This window comes from Zootoca vivipara, chromosome 1 (assembly GCF_963506605.1).
Source record: "Zootoca vivipara chromosome 1, rZooViv1.1, whole genome shotgun sequence".
NCBI classification, from domain to species: domain Eukaryota; kingdom Metazoa; phylum Chordata; class Lepidosauria; order Squamata; family Lacertidae; genus Zootoca; species Zootoca vivipara.
The window spans coordinates 52,226,564-52,247,923 of NC_083276.1; the positions used below are offsets into that span (position 1 = coordinate 52,226,564).

General features: G+C 42.3%; 1 protein-coding gene across 2 annotated transcripts in view; it reads right to left on the reverse strand.

Annotated features, from left to right (window-relative positions):
• Positions 1-18,577, reverse strand: part of ALKBH3 (alkB homolog 3, alpha-ketoglutarate dependent dioxygenase) — a 30,939-nt gene extending 12,362 nt beyond the window's left edge. Inside the window, exons 1-9 of one of the 2 annotated variants that reach the window (XM_060274728.1) lie at positions 18,514-18,577; positions 17,133-17,263; positions 15,029-15,084; positions 13,778-13,812; positions 13,518-13,565; positions 12,631-12,734; positions 11,149-11,237; positions 9,075-9,284; positions 470-568 (exon numbers count right to left, since the gene is read on the reverse strand). In XM_060274728.1, the coding sequence (XP_060130711.1) occupies positions 470-568; positions 9,075-9,284; positions 11,149-11,237; positions 12,631-12,734; positions 13,518-13,565; positions 13,778-13,812; positions 15,029-15,084; positions 17,133-17,211 (720 nt within the window). In that variant the 5' untranslated portion in view covers positions 17,212-17,263; positions 18,514-18,577. Of the gene's footprint in view, positions 1-469; positions 569-9,074; positions 9,285-11,148; positions 11,238-12,630; positions 12,735-13,517; positions 13,566-13,777; positions 13,813-14,968; positions 15,085-17,132; positions 17,264-18,513 lie in introns of both variants that reach the window. The other variant, XM_035116032.2, reaches the window with a different exon arrangement.
• Between the last annotated feature and the right edge of the window lie 2,783 nt (positions 18,578-21,360).

Here is a 21,360-nt window from a genome sequence, read left to right on the forward strand (position 1 = left end):
TTCAGTCTGGACTTAATTTTAAGGCTAAATATTTTTTCAAAGCTTTTTTTTTTAAAAAAAATACAAACAAAAACTCAATTTCATTTTGCTTTGCTTTTTGAAAGTTATTTCTCCAATATTCATATTCGTTATTGCCACGTGAGATTGCCATGCAGTGCTATTTAAGTGAAGTGTTACGAGGTTTCTATCCCACTCTTACTGGTTTATCAGAAAGGATATTATAAAATTATAAAGTAAAATCTTGGAGCTTTGTGAATTGTTGACTGTTGCACAAGAAGCAGTCCAATTCCATAGGAAACAACTCTCCATAATTCCCACTCCTGAAGGCGTTTTATTTGTTTGTTAACTTTCAATCTTAGGTTCCCCAATGATTATGCCATGTAGAAATCCAGGGGGAAGAAATGGCATCAAACTCTGGGGAGTTCAGGGGGAAGGTGAACTATTTCCACTTAAGTTTAAACAGTCTCACCTGCCAGTCTTCTTGAGCTGCTCCTTCCATCATAAGCAGCGTCCCATGATCCAATGGTATATGCACCCTCTGCACATAAGTATAGTCATTGTTTTCTTCCTGAAAAGAGAAACATTATGTACAGCCAGTGTATAATTAACAGTTGAGTGAGGTTAGCCTGAGAGATAGAAACTTCCCAAGGTGTCCCAGCAAGCTCCATTACTTAGTGGGAATTTGAACCTAATCCATGGTTCCTAATACAACATGGTTCCTAATCCAACACAGAAATCTCTATGTGGGACAAGAAGCTACAGTTAGAACTGGACATGGAATAACTGACTGGTTCAAAATTGGGAAAGGAGTACGACAAGGCTGTATATTGTCTCCCTGCTTATTTAACTTATATGCAGAATTCATCATGCGAAAGGCTGGACTGGATGAATCCCAAGCCAGAATGAAGATTGCCAGAAGAAATATCAACAATCTCAGATATGCTGATGACATAACCTTGATGGCAGAAAGTGAGGAGGAATTAAAGAACCTTTTAATGAGGGTGAAAGAGGAGAGCACTAAATATGGTCTGAAGCGCAACATCAAAAAAACCAAGATCATGGCCACTGGTCCCATCACCTCCTGGCAAATAGAAGGGGAAGAAATGGAGGCGGTGAGAGATTTTACTTTCTTGGGCTCCTTGATCACTGCAGATGGTGACAGCAGCCACGAAATTAAAATACACCTGCTTCTTGGGAGAAAAGCAATGACAAACCTAGACAGCATCTTAAAAAGCAGAGACATCACCTTGCCGACAAAGGTCCATATAGTTAAAGCTATGGTTTTCCCAGTAGTGATGTATGGAAGTGAGAGCTGGACCATAAAGAAGGCTGATCGCCGAAGAATGGATGCTTTTGATGTATGGTGCTGGAGGAGACTCTTGAGAGTCCCATGAACTGCAAGAAGATCAAACTTATCCATTCTTAAGGAAATCATCCCTGAGTGCTCACTGGAAGGACAGATCGTGAAGCTGAGACTCCAATACTTTGGCCACCTCATGAGAAGAGAAGACTCCCTGGAAAAGACACTGATGTTGGGAAAGATTGAGGGCACAAGGAGAAGAGGACGACAGAGGATGAGATGGTTGGCAGTGTTCTCAAAGCCACCAACATGAGTCTGACCAAACTGTGGGAGGCAGTGGAAGACAGGGGTGCCTGACGTGCTCTGGTCCATGGGATCACAAAGTGTCGGACACAACTAAACGACTAAACAACAACAATCCAACATGCTAACTGCTATGCCACACCGGTATACAGGCAACTCCCAATTTACGCGGGGGTTATGTTCTAAGGCACCGCACACATAGATTTGAAACACCATTGGGAAAGCTTGCAAACACCTTCTAATGCCATGGAAACTCTTGAAGAACCCTTGGAAAAAAACCAGCAGTACTTACCAGACCACTAAACTCCACCATAATTGCTCCCTCCAAACCTCTTTTCTCAAACTCTTAACTCTCCACAAAGCCTCAAAGGTTGGTGGAAAGCATCTTGGGATTGCACTTGCAAAGGCTTTCCTAACTCTTTTAGGGCAATTTCTGCCATTTTTAATGTCACTTCTGGGTTTGGCACAACACACACGTCAATTGGATGCACCTACATTGGGAGCTGCCTGTATATCAACTCTTGCTGTGTGTGGAGGGGATAACTCCATCTCGTCGGGTGGAATGTGTTAGGCAGAGATGGAGAAGCTGTGGCCCCCAGGTTTGTTGGTCCACAACCCCCATTAGTTCCACCCAGCATGGCCAACAGTCAGATCAATTGTTTAAGGCACTAATACTCCACACTTCAGTGGTTCTTGGGGCAGTTTACCAAAACCATGATTGATGTTGTAGCTCAATGACATCTGAGGGAATGCAGGCTTCCCTCCCTCATCTAATTCTCAGCACAGCTATCCACTTTTTTTTACAGCTAACCTGCTGTACCTATATGTATCTGGCCCTGCTTTTGACTTACTATAGTAATCTTTTTCAAACAAGGTTCTGCTTCAAGGAATCCTGAACATTATCTGGAGTTCTTGAATGAGAAGCTCAGCAATGGGGGTTGGAATCTAACCGCACCTGGATGTCTGCAGGTTCCCCATTCCTGATCTGTACCAGAAACAGCAGGCACAAAAACATGTGTTTTGGAGAAGTATATTTGGGTCAGATGTAGTATGTTTGGCATAAAACCAGATAGGGAGAACTGGCAAAGAGGAAAGTACCATTTTTGTTTGACAGAAAATCCAAAGATCAAAGAGATGAATATGATGCTGGGAACAAACAATGGATCACATGTCCCATGAAAAGCTGAAACAGCTGCCATTCAGAAACTGAACTTGGGGCACAAACAATGGCATTAACACAAAGGAGGGCTATAAGCTTACTGGGTAAAATCCAGCAACTGGCCTGGACAGGGGGCAGAAATCAAGGAAACTGAAGGCACTCCTTGAAATTCATGTATTTGTACCATCCACTTGATGCTTAAAATGCTTCAGAAACAGTCAAGATTGGGTTGCTTACAATGGTTACCAACATCTCCAAGAACCTCAGGAGTATATACTTCCACTGTTGAAAGCTGGGAGACCAGGGTTTAATCCCCACGTGGCCGTGAAGCTCATTGGTGACCTTGGGCTGGTCACTGTCTCTCTACTTAATCTACCCTGCAGGGTTGTTGTGAGGATCAAACTGATGTGTGGGAGAACCACGTATGCCACCTTGAACTCCTTGGAGAAAAAGGTGGCATATAAATGTAATGAACAAATAATTAAAACCAACCTGTACAGTGGGGAAAGCATTGGGGAAAGATATATGGCTCTGTATATGTGTGATATAAGCAGGGGTATAGGAGCAGGCTAGTACTGCCAATTCTATTGTGCTCCTCCCAACATATATATCTCAGGCTATTTTTTAAGTTTAGGGTCAGCAGAGCTCTCAATTGGGGCTAGTGCTGATTAATGCAAGTCAACAATGAAAGAGTCATCAACGATGCATGATCTGGCCCAGAAGAAGGTTGCCAACGTGCTGTGCAGCACAGACTTGGCTAGATGATGTGTCTGAGCAAAACAATTGCCCAGATGGCTTTGGCAGGATATTCTGTCAGGCATCAATCAGGGGGTGGGAGGGAGGCGGAAGAGCAGTCATCTTAGAAAGCAATTTAGCTGACATAGGAAGCACCTAATGCAGATTTTATCCAAAATGACTGCATCCCTGTGAGCATACCAGCCAGGCTCTCCAATTTTGCACTGTTATCATGCATGCATTCTATTACTATTAACCACAAGAAAACCACCACCACCAACACCACCAGCACTTATATCCTGCTTTTCTCCAAAAGTGCTCAGAATGGCAGACATTTTCTCAAGTGGCTTACAGGTATACTTCATCTAAAGCATGAAGATAATTTTTACTTAGTGGCTGCTGTGACTAAGAGGGAAGGGAGAGTACGATACTATTGTTAATAAACAATATACAGTAAGTGGAGACCATATGGAATCAAACCCATTTTTCTTTGTTATTCCTCTTATGACCCTCCAATTCTGAGTTAAGTGTTATATTCCACACATATCGGGTCCAAGTTTCTGTGCGGAGTAGGGGGTGGTTTCCCCCCCATTGGAAGCAGCTGCTTGACTTGCTGTTGTCATAGGAAACACCACCAACTCTTTATGCTTGACATTTTGATTGAGATCATTTTCCACTGATGGCAGGGCTAACATGGGATCGGGAACAAGATGTTGCTCCATAATAGCAGGTGACAATGAAAAAAATGCAAGTCCAGAAATCCTCCATCACTATATAAACTCACCCTAGAAGTTTAGATCTCTCTCTTCCCTTCAAACTGCCCCATTTCTTCCTTTACAGGGAACCCACAACAACTCTCCCTTTTTAGGCATCAACCCCAGAGTAAGTTCTAGGGAACACAGTGGACCTTACTTCTGAGGAAACATGTGCAGGAGTGCACTATTAATGCTTCATCAGCAAAGCAAGAGCCTTTCTCTACAGTTCCTGCTCTCTGAAATCTCTTTTTTTCTTTTGTAGACAAAGTTAAACAGAGGATGAGTTTCCAACCATGTTTGCTCTTTGTATCTCTAGAGTATCATGGACGTTGTTATCTAACACATATATAACCCAACTCCTCCTTCCACCACCACCCCTCGCAGCTGTTTCCTTGGTTACCAGCAAAGCAGCAGAGCTGCTGCCTGCCATCTAGCTATTATAGTTCAGTTTCATAGCTTACACTGCAGTGTAGATTTAAAGCTAGTAGGTTAACTGCATTGGACTAATTCCTTAAGCAAATGCAGGGCTCTGCAGCAAAACTTCCCAACGGAACAGGGAATTTCTGTAGAACATAGGACCTACTGCTTAAACCAAAATCTTGGATATACCAGGATCTTTCTAAAATTAAAGGCCTCTTTACAAAATTAGCCACAGTGAACAGTACATGCAATGAATCCACATTAGTTTTTAGAACCCTATACTCTGTGTATGCATAATAGCGCATGTATATAGAGACTTTGCAAGGAGCCACAAATGACTCAGTTACATATCTGTGTTAAATAATACTCTGGGTCATAAATCCAGCATTTTACAGAAGCATCAATGCCTCGGGCTATTCACCATGCCAACTTGCTTAAGGGGCTTGTGTGTCTGTCACTTCAGTACAGAACAAACATTGATTTCTGGCTTATTGCTCGTGGTTCATTTCAAACGAACAGACCATGATCTTGATTTGGGCTACCCAACAAGCCATACTATGACGTGCTTGAAATATGCAGGTGTTACATGGAAAGACCCATGCCACTGGAGGAAGCATATTCACTATTAAACCATGGTTGGTTTGTTTCATTAAATTTATACACCACTTGACTGCAATGATAGAACAACTTTAAAAAGGTTAACTATGGCTTATTGGGCCATGTGAATGAGGCATTTATAAAAACCAATCAATAAACATTACAAACCAAACAAGACTGAGAGGAAGACAGCACCCTGGGAAGTTAGGATCTAACTGGAGAATCACTCTGTCACTATAGAAGACCCTATAGAAGTCACCCCAGCCGATGCCACCTCTGTAAGGGCTAAATATTAAAGCCTGGGGGGCTGTAGAGCTCAGTGTACACCACAGCTGCTATGGAGGACGACCCAATGCTTCCTAGAGTGGAGGTGGAAGCATCCACCACTTCCCCCCAACAAGAAAAAAAATGTAGATGGGCGGCAAGCCCTTTGTGCTCGCCTCTCAGAAGCCAGTCCATGGAGAGGAGGGAAAGGAAGGAGGAATCTAATCCTTATTTGTTGTATTTATACAAAGAAAGAACAGTAGAGTGAAGTATTAACCAAATGAAAAACAACAAAGCCAGTAGACCTGATGGGATACCTGCCGAAATCTTCAAAGTGGGTGGAATTGAACTTACACAACAACTTCACAAGCTCATCGAAAAAATCTGGGAAAGAGAAGAAATCCCAGCAGACTTTAGAGATGCCAAAATTATCAATCTCTTTAAAAAAAGGTGACAGAACAGATAGTGGAAACTATTGAGGCATCTCTTTATTAGCTGCGGCCGGCAAAATTCTTGCAAGGATCCGAGGTGACCCTTCCTGAATCCGAGGTGACCCTTCCTGAATCCCAACAGTTTTCGGCCTTCTAGGGGGACAGTGGGCATGATTTTCACCGCTCGACAGCTTCAAGAAAAATGCAGAGAGCAAAACCAACCCCTGCATATGGCATTTATTGACCTGACTAAGGCTTTCGATACTGTAAATCATAATGCTCTGTGGACTGTCCTTCTGAAAGTTGGTTGCCCGGATAAATTTGTAAACATCATTCGGCTCCTCCATGATAATATGACAGCAACAATCGCAGATAACAATGGCTCTCAAAGTGAACCATTCACAGTAGGATCAGGTGTTAAACAGGGTTGTGTTATTGCCCCAACTCTATTCATTATTTTCATTGCCATGATCCTACACTTTGTTGACAGGAAACTCCCCACAGGAGTAGAAATCATATATTGAACAGATGGAAAGCTCTTCAATCTAAACAGGCTGAAAGCAAAAAGTAAGGTTACTGTAACTTCCGTCATAGAGCTTCAGTATGCTGATGACAACTTAGTGTGTGCATGCTCAGAGAATGACCTCTAAACCATCCTAAATATCTTTGCAGAAGCTTACGAAAAGCTTGGCCTGTCACTCAACATCCAAAAAACCAAAGTGCTGCACCAACAAGTACAAAATAACCCCTCTGCAGTGCCACAAATCCAACTCAGTGGCGTAACATTGGAAAATGTTGATCACTTCTCCTACCTAGGCAGTTACCTTTCCACAAGGGCCAACACCGATGCCGAAATCCAGCATCGCCTGAGCTCTGCGAGTGCGGCTTTCTCCCGATTGAAGTGCAGAGTGTTTGAGGACTGGGACATTCGCAGGGAAACCAAAGTGCTTGTTTACAAAGCTATTGTACTGCCAACCTTACTACATGCTTGTGAAACATGGGCCACTTATAAATGCCATCTCCAACTCCTCGAAAGATTCTATCAGCGGTGTCTCCGAAAAAATTTTACACATCACTTGGGAAGACAGGCGAACTAATATCGGTGTACTGGAAGAGGCAAAGATCACCAGTGTTGAAGCAATGATTCTTCAACATCAACTTTGTTGGACTGGTCATGTTGTGTGGATGCCTGATGATTGTCTTCCAAAGCAACTACTCTATTCCGAACTTAAAAATGGAAAGCGTAATGCTGGTGGTCAACAAAAGAGGTTTAAAGACTGTCTCAAGGCAAATCTTTTATAAACACTGCCAACTGGGAAACACTGGCCTGCGAGCGCTCCAGTTGGAGAACAGGCTTTACCAAAGGTGTCATGGGCTTTGAAGAAACTCAATCTCAGGACGCAAGGGAGAAATCTGCTAAGAGGAAGGCACACTTGGCAAATCCACACCGTGATCAACTCCTGCCTGGAAACCAATGTCCCCACTTTGGAAGGACGTGTGGATCCAGAATTGGCCTCCACAGTCACTTATGGACCCATTGTTAAAATCGTGTTTATGGAAGACAATCTTACTCGGATATGAGTGATCGCCAAAGAAGAGAAGAAGAAGAAGAGAGTGAAGTAAGAGAAGAAAATTGCCAAGCCAAGATGAAGGAGCCAAGCCAAAGTGGAATGTAACTGCTTGGTGGAGGCAGGAACAAAAAACTGAAGAGGGGCCAGAGTATTTCCTATAAAAGCTACTCATGCCTTTGTCCACTAAAGGCGCAAGCTAAATTTTATTTATTTATTTAGTTTTTAGTAGTTTCTTATGCTGTTTTTTTTTAAGTTGCATTTTATGGCTTAAATTATGTATTTTTGGTAAAGTTTGTGAGTTGCCTTGAACACCTTTATTGGCTGAAAGGAAGCATAGAAATAAACTCTAAAGAACCAAACTACAGAGCAGAGTAGGGCAATTCCAACTAAACATATAATCAGAAATGCCAGTAGTGATTGATAGCCCCCCCCAAGATGACCACTTCAGTATTCCATAGCCAATGAAAAAATTATACTTCTTCCAGATTAAGTTTGTTCCCACAGCGCCTTTTTACACACAAAACATAGCTCCCCCTTTTTTCCTCCTTGTCCTGTCTGAAAGAAACCTAAAACAGTTTTTGCTAGCTGAAAGAGTGACGGTTTCAAGGTAAAATGCAGCTAAACAAGTTTTCCATTAGATTTTATTTCAAGGAGAGACCAAGTAATGCAATGTTTTGAACCAAGTTAGGCCCGAGTAAATTAGAAAACATAGCAGAGACCTCTTTTGCATCCATAATTGCAGTATTTACTAATGCAACCCCACTTAAGCAGGGGTTATGTTCCCGGTTACTGTGTGTATACATGAAATGGCATATAGTGGGGAACACCATATAAAAAACCTCTAACATCTTCCGAACTTCTGAAAACCATTTAAAAAACCAGCAGCACTTACTAGCTATTTCCCCCGCTGTTTTGTGCCATTTTTTTGCTGTTTTGCACTCTTTTTGGGCCGTTTTTGCCCTTCTCGTGTCCCTTTGCAGTTTAAATCAAATTATTTATTTCCCGGCTCCATGCGTATATGCGGTTGCACGTGAGTCAAGCACGTGTAAGTGGGGAATTGCCTGTATACATGGACAACCGTGTTCCTATTACAGCACTACAGAAACAATCACTACCGTCAGACAACATCATCACTCCTATGCAGGAGTAATAGATGCGAAAAAGCAGCTGAGACTAGCTTTAAACAGTTAATGTTCTTTGCGCCCACCTTAGAAGTGTGGTGTAGTAGTTATGGGTGTTGAACAAAGACCTGGAGACCAGGGTTCAAATCCTCAGCCAGCTATGAAGCTCACTGGGTGACTGTCTCTCCGTCACGGTCTCTCAGCCTAACTTACTTCACAGGGCTGTTGTGAGGATGAAATGGGGAGGAAGAGAATCTTGTATGCCACCAGCAGCAATGGCCCAGGGACTACTTGCTATCTGCATAGAAACCATATTACACAATGCAATTTAGAATGAACAAAATAAAGGTCAACTCTGTAAAGGCCTTTCAACTGGTTTACACAGTTCTCTACAACGTAGAAAAGCCAACACACTCACAGGCAAAGGTTTTTTCCTCATCTCAAAGACCCGGGTGGCACCAAGGCTGAGGGAGGCAATGACAGGGTTTCTTCCCAGCTCAGGCTCGTCGTCACTGTGCCAGTCAACACTGTCCTTCTCATTTCGATACAGGTTGCACAGCAGAGAGTTGAAGGAGTGCTTCGTGAAATCTTCAATGCGATCTTTCAGCATGGACAATAGTGGGTGCCACTGAAAGTTTGTTCCCACAGAAAAAAATGGACAAGAAAAAAATAGATTAACATAGGAAGAAGTACAACTCATATGCAGAGGGAGAGATGGGGGCATGAAAGAAAAATGCAAAGCATCCAAGGGAGATTTTCAGGGCATTGAAAGGCTTGGAACAGCTGGCAAAAGGACCAACTGATCTCAATCCATTGTTAGAGAACAATGAATAATGGATCAACTGCTCCAGAACTTTCCACGCCAGCTCGTGCCATGTTCTCAGCAGTTTGTTCATATGCATTAAATTGACATTAAAAAACATGCCTGGGGGCTATGCCATCAGTCAAGGCTTCATAATGCTACTCCAACACTTCTACCAATGTGGTCAGGTTGGCAGTGAAACAGAAAGCCAAATGCAGCAGCATAGCAAAGGGCATATGTAACATGGCACTCTTGTGCACTTCAGTTTTAAAGCTGTGCTGGTATCTGTGCACTTCTCACACAAATACATACTCCTCGCCAAATAACCTGTATTTTCATAGTGCCAAACACACCTCCAATAATTTTGTTGTATTGTGCTGAAAAAGGGAAAAGTAGTAAGGAAAGGGTAGAAGAAGATAAGTGGGACTATGAAGGGGACCAATTTAGCATCTAGTTAAAAGAAAAGGTAGGAAAAGTTAATGAACTGTCTCTTACAAACCTAATTAGTATGATTTTGGAAAATGAAGAGTAAGAAATTGGTTTTGCTATGTTTGGGCATGCACATATATTACACATTAGTTTATCAAAGTGAAATAAGAGTTGCTCAGCCTCTAAGAGTTGTCAAGAACCGAATCCATTACATATTCTTCTTTGGAGCTTACTAATAACACACCCACATCCATATATTACCATGCTTATTACGCTATTTTATTCTAATTGCTTCTCAAACATGATATACCATGTTTCTTTATTCCTTTCTTGCTGTATAGTGAACTTTGCTATTGTCTGTATTTTTAACTTTATTTCAAAATAAAATTCCATGAGCAAGTCACATGTGCAAAGAAAAAAAAGCTATTCGCATTTTGATTCTAAACACATATTCATAACCTCTTCCAGTTGAGTTGCTGGAATTTTTTTGTTTTTCACAATCTGACGTGGTGCTAATCTTAACATATAAATTCCTTCATGAAAATCAGAGAGCTTGGCATTATTACACCTATTGTATTTTCCAACCATAGTATTTTTTTAAAAAAATAATCATGTACCACCTACCTGGAGTCTGCAAAATTGCTCATAGCACTCACTGAATGTGTGTGCCTGCACTAAAATATTTAAACTAGTTTCAAGCCTATTAAATTTCATGACCCATAACTAATGAACAACTGGAGAAGTTAAGAGATCCCCTAATGAAGAACTTACAGTGCTGTATCAATACCACAATATCAAGGGTGTACCCTAGGCAAAATGACGTATTTTAAGCTGTCTGAAATTCAAGTGTAAAAGCAATCCTACCTGGGATGGGAGAACTAACACTGATCTCCCCTTCTAACATGTCACCTGACAGCAGTAATACAAAGTGTTTTGATTGATGTATGATTCTCTCTCCACTTCCCCCCTTCACTGCAGCATTCCCCTGTTAGTGAGCTCAGTGAACAAAGAACCTCAGAAGGCAACAGGCATTCTCCTGTAGCCAAGGAGTAACTGCTGTCCAGCAGTTATGGAAAAAGTCAGCAGGCTATCATATTATTAAACTTCTATCCTACTCATCCTTCCAAAAGAGCCCAGTGTGGCATCACAACAGCTGTACTGCTCACTTTTAATAGTGAGATTCAGAGAAAAATACTGTATTGTATGTAGGCAAAGTTATTTTAAGTTCTGCAAGTACACATGTTCAGGCATATATACATACATCAGCATTTGCCTTCATTGTTAGCCTGGAGTAAGTATATGGAAGTTCACCATACCAAGCTGTGAGTCTGGGTTCATCATAAGACAGATCTAGAGAGAAAGAAAGAAAAAACAAAATATAAGTAAACCATACATTGACCAAAGTAGTCTGGTTAAGATTCTTGGTGAGTGGCTTGATAAATGAAGTTTCCTCCTCCCCAGTTCCATCTGCAATTACTCTCTCTGCATTTACTCAAAGATCAGTAAAAAACACTCCTTACACAGAGAAAGAAAGCCTATCGATCTACTTAGCCGAATATGGTCTGCATCAAGGGCAGCCATCATAGTTCACTCCAGATGTTTGTTGAACTACAATCCCCATCATTCCCAGCCAGCATGACCAATGGTAAGGGATGACGGGAATTGAAGTCCAGCAACAACTGGAGGACATCACATTGGCTGGCCTACAATAACTGGCAGCAGTTCTCTAGGGTTTCAAACAAGAGGCATTTCAAGCCCTACCTGAAGATGCCAGTGATTGAACCAAGCAGACACTTCAGGACTTGTTTGATGTGGCCAAGGGAGAGATTTTGTAGGCTGTTCATATTATCTGCTGTGTCATCTTGCTTGCAATACAAGACTATAAAAAGATACAACACAACTGCCCCCATGTGGACAAAACTAACAGAGCATACTTCTGCCTGCAATAATAATAATATATATTGGTACACCACAGCTGCAACTAGGAGATGTATTTGAAGGTTTTCCTTTAGGGAAAGCCTATCAAACTCTATGAAGCAGAATTGCCACTGTTGACCCTTGGTGATAAGCACAAATTATGACCTTGGTGTCAAACCCCAAATCTTGTCAGGCTCTGTTCAAGGGGCAGGTAACTGTAGGACACACTTTTGCTACGGATTGTGGTTAACCGTGATCCTAAGCTATTAGAAAACCCTTGGCTCAGCAATCACACTGTGCTGAAAGCACCAGGGAGGAACAAAGCAGGTTCAAGCTGCTCTCTGGGAGAGAGCATGTCTGAGCAGCCCCAGTAAGCCATGAGGAATAGAAGGAACTTTCTATTATTTTTCAAAATATGCAGGAAAGCATCCTTAGAACGCCCACATAAGGATTGGGAAAGGACAGCAATAATGGTCTTGGTGCTCCCCGACCTTGGTGCTCCCCAACTTTCAGTGCCTCCCCCTGCTTGGGACCCTTCACAGTTGCATGGCCTCAGCCACCAGCTTTTTCCTCCAGAAGCAGGCAGTTATAATGGGCCGGGAACTACTGTATTTTCTCTCCCACATCATCTGCCACCAGGTAAGCTCGTCCAGGGGTGCATGAGCTTCCAATGACTCCAAAACTGCTACAGCCAGCAGTGACAATGGAAAAAGGGGCTGGGGCTAAAGCAATGTTTCAGCCTAGTGAGTCCTGGCAGATGCCAAGGTAACAGCAGGCCTGGCCACAGTAAAAGTGGGCAGTTAAACGAGAACGACTGTACCATTACCCTGCCTGATGTGTGTTCTCTGCCTCCAGGGGATCTCTTGGAGGAGTTGTTCAAACATCCAGTCTGCTTCGTTTAAGTCAATGAAGCCAGGAATCAAATGAATCCTAGCACAGGAAAAACTGGATTATACAGGAGCATTGTGAGATCTGTCTCCCAAGCATTTTAATGTACAAATGCATTTCAGTTTAAGTGCAAGTGCTACCTTTGACACACGGCTGTCATTCAAAGCTAGTTAGCAGTTTATGACTTCTTAAAATCTCTTTACCAAAAAATTGTATTAAGACACCTTCAACAGACAAGCTTGCTATCAGTGTTTTTTTCCTTAGGAACCTGGAAAAGTAACTCTAACATTAGATACTGAAAATGAAACTTTTATGGCATACCCAAAGAATATTATTTTTGAAAATGTTTCTATGCTGCCAAGCGTATGCAGGCAATTAAAAAAGAAAGCTCCTTTAATTAACAGTTAGCTGATGATCTCTGATTTTAGCTTTCACATTGTTTTTATTGTATATAGACATTGTTATAAACCACTTTGATATTTTTTATGACATAGCGGTAGATAAATAGTTTTGTAAATGAATATATAGTTAAAAAGTGACCATATTTTGAAGAGAAAATAGGGAAAATACAGTGATTCACAGGAAGATCAGCGGAGTAGCTAGCTCAGAGATTTTCCAGCCATTTCTGCTTCCAGTCATTCAGGTAATATGCAAGTAAAACTTGGGAAGCAAGAGCCTTTCCCTGCATTACTGTCTAGCGTAGTCCAAATTCAGTACACTGAAGTACACGCTTTCTATAGCACCAATGCGTCAGCCGATTCAGTACTAGCCAGAATCCGACTGCATTATTCTGCAATAATAACAGGAGAATTTTTATCTGCTTACCGAGATATTCCTGATGGAGATGTGCTGATCTCATACACACCCTGATTCCTAAGAACCAGGAAGAAGAGAAAATCAATCAGATATGGTTGAGCAGGCATACACAATTCAGAATACCAACAAGGGCCGGGGAAAGAAAGTCTACTAAATGACCACTGAGGCCATTCTTTTGCCATGGAAAAGCTAATAGGAAAGAGAAGGTGTTGTCCATATCACTATATGTCAGAAGAGCACATTCTACAATGAATTCAAGTTGTACTTACTCTATTCTTTTGGGCTCTGGGGGTCTACGCACGACCTAAAGGGAAAAAACAACAACATTCTGTACAGCAGGCACATTCAGGTAAGTCAGCTAAAAAGGGGTAATTTGGTAACCCAGTAATAATCCTGCATGTGTCTTAAGTTTTCATTGATTGGTTACTATAAGTAGCATTGGCAGCCTTTGAGCTGGACAGTATATGTTATTTATTTAAAATATTTCTAGCCTTGTCCTTCATCCAAGGTTCTCAGGCAGGAAACGGTAAAACTGCAGTTAGAAATAACAATCCATAGCAAACATGAACAGAATAAAATTCACACTACAATTCATCATTAAATAGTAGACTACAAAATCCAACTGAGTATTAACAACCTCCCAAGGCCTAAGTGAACAACCATGTTTTAAGTTGGAGTCTAAATGGAAAAAAGAGTAAGACCATGCTGAAATTCAGAGGGGAGTTCCACAATCAAGGTGCCACCACAGAGAAGGCCCTTTCCTACACCAATGCATAACATACGGTTCCGGTAGTGGGTTGCTAAGGAGAAGCCTCCTGGTAGATCTTAACACCAAGGCAGAACTATATAGGGAGAGGCTATACTTTAAGTATGCCAGCCCCAAGTCACCCAAGGCACTATAAGTCATTAGCAGTATCTTAAACTCAGACCAGAAAAGTATAGGCAGTCAATGTAGATCTTAACACCAAGGCAGAACTATATAGGGAGAGGCTATACTTTAAGTATGCCAGCCCCAAGTCACCCAAGGCACTATAAGTCATTAGCAGTATCTTAAACTCAGACCAGAAAAGAATAGGCAGTCAATGTAATTGTTTAAGAACAAAATTAAATATGGATCCAACTGGTTACTCCACTCAGCAACTGAGCAGCTGTATCTTGTGCTAGCTGCGGTTTCCGAATAGTCTTCAAGGGCACATTACAGTAATCCAATTGGGAGGTTATCAGACAATGGATTATTGTGGTCAGAAGCTTTTCCCATCCAGAAGCAGCTGCAGCTGGGAAAAAGCATTCTGTACCACTAAGGACACCTGAGCCTCTGGTGACAATGCCAAATCTAAGAGTAGACCCAGAAAACAAACCTGCTCCTTCAAGAGGGGTACAACCCCTTCAAGAACAAACCTTATACCCAGACCCTAGAACAGCATTTCTGTCTTGTCAGAATTCAGCTATTTAATCTCTACCTCTTCTGGGGCTTTAAAAACAAACTGCCTTTCAGATGGAAGCTGCTCCTCTCTTCTCACCCGGGACTGTGTTGTGCTTGCAAAGGCTTGGTTCCTGCGACTGGAAGTTCCAGAAGCTAAGACAGAAAGAGAAAGAACCAGCCAAATTAGTTAATACACATGGCTTGGTATTCCCGGCACACTTGTAAACAGAACCTCAGAAATGTAGCTTTGAGAGTGACTCCCAAAGCCGAAGATCCCAAATCCCTTCACAAAGAAGATACCAGTTTTTGAGAACTGTTACTATGTGAAATAAATAATCCACTGCACAAGTGCCATGTATCTAAATCTTCAAAGACTGCCCATGTAAATAACTACAAGACGAAGCTTTCCTTCTATAACCTTTAGGTATAATACAAGCAGAGACATGAAAGTCTAGCAAACATTTGGGTGGAGGAACTATCACCCCCCCTTTAGCCTCCCCACCCCCCACAAAATGGAGATAGAATTGGATTATGAAATATTTTCTTTTACAATGTTGAACAAAATGTTTGAGACAAGGTGTTTATATATCTCTGCCAAAATTATTTCTAAAACTATAACAGAAAAGACTTTTATATAAGAGTATGTTCAATATTTGATCATTACAATTCCATTATTTGAACAAAGTACAACTCTCAAATGCAACAGTAAGACACATTTCTGCTATATATGGGGAACCTTCATTGTCACAAGCCTCCTTTGTTTGTGGCCCTCTTCTTGCTAGCATAGTTGGTGTATCTCTTTTTGTCCTCCTGAATACGTTTTAAAGAACTAGGGGTAGACAACGTACAGGGCAACCTAATTTTATTACCATCCCAATTCATGCTGTCACAAATCTGTTGACTCCAAGATGCAAAGGCGGAAATGTAAGTGATGATAGCACTACATTACTTCTGAATTTGACAAAACAAGCAGCACAGTTAGGACTTGATGTTGGAAAGGTGCTTTCAAATGTTGCAGAGTACAGAACACCTTCAGGTATCTAGCCAAGGAAGGAAGTCTGCAATTCTACCAAGCATATATCCCCTGCAACGCGGTGGCAAAGCCTTTCCACAACATAGCCTCAGACTCCTCTTGCTTCTTACCTACTTCAGATTTCTCCATCTTCTGCAACATGTGAAAGAAACTGGGAAATGTTTGGAAATACATTTATCAAATCAAATCAAAAAATAAGCTGGCGTGAAAGAGCAGAAGCTGGTTTCAGTCTGGGCAAACCTTGTTTTTAGAAGTGCATGATAAATTTGATAAATATGAAGAAAATGAAACTAATAGTGATGGCTTATAAAGAAAGCCTGATTAAATTTTATGCAGTATTCATGTACCTGAATAAACTGTACTTTTAATATAACAGACAAATAGTAATTCTATAGTAAACCAAGTTATACATAATGCAAAAGAATGAAAGGTTACAATGGGTACCTTGAATGCATATACTATTCAAACCTGAAGTCAGTCTTATAATTGTCTTTTTACCCCAGATGATTATCCCTAGGAAGCACAAAGGTTTATGTACATAGTTCTTCAGGCAGACTAAAATTAGTATGCTTACTAACTTTAGGCAGTTAGTATGTTTACTTATGTTATTTACCTAAGGAAAATTTCATAGGAAAAATTGGAGCAGCATCTATTAAGCAGAACCCCAGATATTGAAATAGCAGAGGGAAATGTTGGATCCACTGACTTTTTGAACAGCAAGTTCTCTCTCACACAAGCAGAACACACCCTATGCCAACCACCCAGTCAAACTCTACTCATTTTTGGCCAGAAATTCAGCAGAATGATCACCACATATTGTGCTGTAGGTGGAACTTGTAGTCCTGTTTGAAAAGCAGGAAGAGATGCCACCAAACCAAGCATACAGACCTGTTGGGGCCCAAGGTCTGAAGAACAAAGAAGATTATTCAATTCTCTCTCTCTGATCTGGTTTGGAATGGTACATGCTTTCTTATACAAGGAGGAGGATAGAGGATACAACATGCCTTTTGGTAATAGTCTACAAAGTTGTATTAATAAGGATTATCCCCTAAGGTTAAGGGGTTTAAGAACATTATACAGATCCAAGCTTAGGACTGGAAAAGAAAACCGACACTTTTAATTTTGTTCAATTATATACATCTATATAAAAACAAAAACATGATCTTGCCTGCACGAGAAGCTGCTCTGTTATTAACTGGTCCAGCCCAGCCCCCCTGCACTCTGGCTCTTTGCCTTTTATCTTCCATTATCCTTTAGAGTATCTTCCAGACCCTGTTGCAAAGGATTTAGCTATCTTTCCTGTTTTAAAATATAAAGAAATAATTAAGCACATTAAGACATCCACAGCTTCTAGAGAGGTGATAGAACATAGCAGATAATAGGCTGCCTATAAGCCACAGGACCCCAGTTCAAATGTTAACTTGGGCCATATTCAAATCATACATATAAAGCTCTATGATACGATTTTAAACAATCATGGCTCCTCTCCTTAAAAAATTAATTCTGGGAGCTGTAGTTTGCTAAGAGTTTTGTTAAGAGACCCCTATTTCACCCACAGAACTACAATTCCTATAGTTCCCTGTGAAGAGGGACTGATTACTAAACCACTCTGGGAATTGTAGCTCTGAGAAAAATACGGCTCCACTAACAACTCACAGCACACATAACAAAAAACAGCTCTGAGAATTCTTTGGGGGAAGCCGTGACTGTTTAAAGTGGTATCATAGTGCTTAAGATGTATGATGTGAATGTGGCAGCCTTAAGACTTTACTTACCTGAAAGTAAGCCCTATTTTCTGTATGTAGGTTCACTCATGAACATGCTGCACGGCCTCAGGCAACCTACTCTCAGTTCCCAACGTGTGATGGTTACTGTGTCAAACTCAGACCTGGGAGACCAGGATTCATATCCAGCCCATGGAGCTCAATGGGTGACCTTGGGCCAGTGAACATAAATGGGAGAGGGAAAGAAGTGTGCAGGCCACACCTTGAGCTCCTGGAGGGAGTGAAGGCAAGATATAAATCTAGCTACCAAAAAAAATAATACTCGGGGAGAACTATTGCTTTGGAAGATGATGCAGCAGCACAGCTACCGAGCCGACAACCTGGAAGTGAACTCCCACTGAATCCAGCGGAACTTCCTGCAATGTCAGCGGTCTGGTCTCACAGACGCAGACCCCCACCCCGTTCTTAAATCTCTTGAGAAGAGGCGAAACATACACGGGAGCGAAATCCGTGCACGCTCGGAACTACGCTGCAGCCTGAGGAAGGGAAGACAGAGAACGTGGTTGGGGTCTCTCTCATATGCCGCATAGGCATATGTATGGAGTCTCCCCATCCTGAAGCAAAACTCGGGGCTTAAGCAGCATAATAATAAGCAGCAGCAGCAGCAAGGCCGCCTTTCTTTTATTTCCTCACAACTCGGCCTATCTAAAAAGCCCACCCGCCGAACCTCCCCGACTCCGCACTCTTCCGACCTCTCCTTTATTCCCGCCCTCCTTTTAACTACTATCCCTCCCGCCCCCCGCCGCCGCCGGAGCTCACACTCACCGGCGGCACAAAACACAGCGGCTCCCTCCTCCTCGGCCAGACACCTGCGGTAAGAGACAGCCCCGCCCCCGCCTGCGCGCGCACGCTCAAGAAAGGCCCCGCCCCCTTCTGGCCCGCTGCGCGAATGGGAACCGACAGGCGGCCCCCGCGCGCCAGATCATTCCTGACGCAGGCCCCGCCCCCTGTGCTGACACCGGGACCTCTGAGTAAGGTCCGGCTGTGCGAAGGAGCCTTGCCGCAGAAAGCCCGCCGGCCTACCTAGGCTAGCATAGGGGAAGCCGCAACAAGCAACAACCTTCTCCCATCCCTGAACCCCAAGCAGCTGGCATCAGGGCCGTAGCTGGGGGTGGTGGTGAGGTGGGCCCCCGCCAGGGGCGCAGGCGAGCCCCCCCCGCAAAATCGGCTAAATATGTCTATAAATAAAAATATCGATTACATAGCTGCCAAGTTTTCCCTTTTCTCGCGAGGAAGCCTATTCAGCATAAGGGAAAATCCCTTAAAAAAAGGGATAACTTGGCAGCTATGCGATTATTGCCTAAGAAAAGGTTTTTAATAAAGGATGAATTGAATGGGGGTGGGGGTGATGGAGAGGCGGAAAGAAGAGCTAATTTGTCCGTGGCTAGGGGGCGGAATCTGGACGGTTCTGCCTGCCAGGGGCACAAGATCACCTAGCTACGGCTCTGGCTGGCTTTGGTCCCATACTGCCTCTGATCCTGGAGGTGGTGGAATAGGACATATCGTGACATTTGGTTGTGTATTTCTCCCCACCCCCTGCATAGAATCAGAATTGAGACTCTGGAAGTTACTTAGTCCAATCCACCACCACCCCGCCCCCACTTAAAGCAGGATATGACTACAGCATTCCTGACAGGTGGCCTTCCAGTCTGTTTAATTACCTTCAGCGAGCGAGGGCCCGCCTATTCCTGAGATTGTCTGCTCCACTGATTTACGCTGGGAAGAAGAAAGAGGAGTTCCGAATGTGTTTTGCACTGTAATAGGCAAGATTGGCTAAATAAATGAATCCCCATTAAACGTCATGAGAAATACTGTATTGTTTTAAATCGAAAGTTTTACAGAACAGGTTAGGAAAAAAAGCAGTCAAGCTACATAGGCAAGCCAGCAATCTCAAATATGCTCTTCATTTTCCAATGGCTGCAGCACACAAGGTGGGGCACCACCACTCCATCCTCTTGGCTCCGATGGTATTGCTGCTTGCTGGACCAGGCTGAGCAAGGAGTGGGTGGGTAGTACGTGCACAAAAGTATAAAATGCTCAAAAATGAGCTACAAACAAATGGAAATTTAATATTCCATAAAATATCTATTTGTATGTTTGCATGTTTGAGCAATTTATCTTTAACCCTGTTTTCTCTATGGTTGTTTATTTTTGTTCAGAAAAGCACAACTTTCCCTTGTGTTAGTGGGTGCATGTGTGCCTGCTGCTGCCACCAACCCATTGCTTCCCCTGCCCTTTCCCCACCCCATCTCTTTGAGCAGTCTTGCGGCTGGGATAGCACAGCAGCAGTGCTTCACCTTATGCATTGCAACTGCCTTACAAATGGTTGTAAGAGAAGCTTTATATAGCCAAAATCCATCTTCTTTCAAATAACTATTTAGAAAATTCAGGCACATTCTGGGACAAAACTTGTTTCTCAATCCTTATCAGCACCATTGCATCGGTTTTCATTTATTTTCTATATACAGTATCATTTAACACACATTTACTTTCAAACCAGAGCCTTAAATTACTTCTCCAATGGTAGTCGATGAAACAGAATGCAGTTTCTACCATCAATAAATGTGCTCAAACACACACAAGTGATTCTTCAGAACATAGGCAACTGATCATGATCCATCATTTAAGGGCAATGGTAGTGGGTAATTTTTGCTTTTCTGATTCACCTTGTAGGTAGGGTTCTTCAGCTACCACAAGCCACCATTAGTTCAGCACCCTTAGGATTCTTTGCTCTCTATACAGAGTTGCCTGTAAAGGCAGCCAATTTTTTAAAATGTAGTTTCCACGATGCACATTCTCAGTTCATTGGGTCTGTAGTGTAGGGCCAATATATACATATCAAATAATATTTCTATCAGTATCTAATTTCAAACCTATGTTAAGCAACAACATAGCCTTGGATCCAAGAGTTCTGGTGCAAGAGGAGGGCATGTCAGTTTGTACAAGATTCCCCTTTCCCCCAATTTTCCCTTCCTATTGTAGCCTTCTGTGACACTCTATACTATTCTAAAGGGTTTCCTCAATCCTCAGAGGTAGCTTTGGAAGGGGTGGCGCAGGAAAGCCCTGTTGTACAAGCACATCTTTCAATCCAGGGTACAAGTAATTTAAGGATTTTTTTTTCATAGAATTGGAAGAGACCACGAGGATCATCTAGTTCAACTCCCTGCAGTGCTGGAATCTTTCATCCAACGTGTGGCTTGAACCCAAAACCCTGGGATTAAGAGTCTCATTGCTCTACCAACCGATCTAAATCACTATCAGAGTAACTGGCAAGATTTGTTACTGCAATCTGTAGCATTTGTCTTCCAACAGAGGTGGGTATATTAAGCCCACCTCTCTTAATATACCATTTTAGTAAAATGACTAGCATTAGTAAACAAAAGTATTGCCAATGGATAAAATCTATACAGCTATCCCTTTCACTTCAATCTGATCAAGACTGCAACAAATTCACATTAACAGTGTCTTAGGTGGGGAGATCATGTAGAAGGGAGTGGAATGCCTAAAGAAGTCTATGCTGACAAGGCAAGGATTTTGTGGCCCATGTGTGATAGAGGGAAAACTTGTCCAATTTCATTCACAATAAAGACCATTGTGTGACTTCTTGCAAAG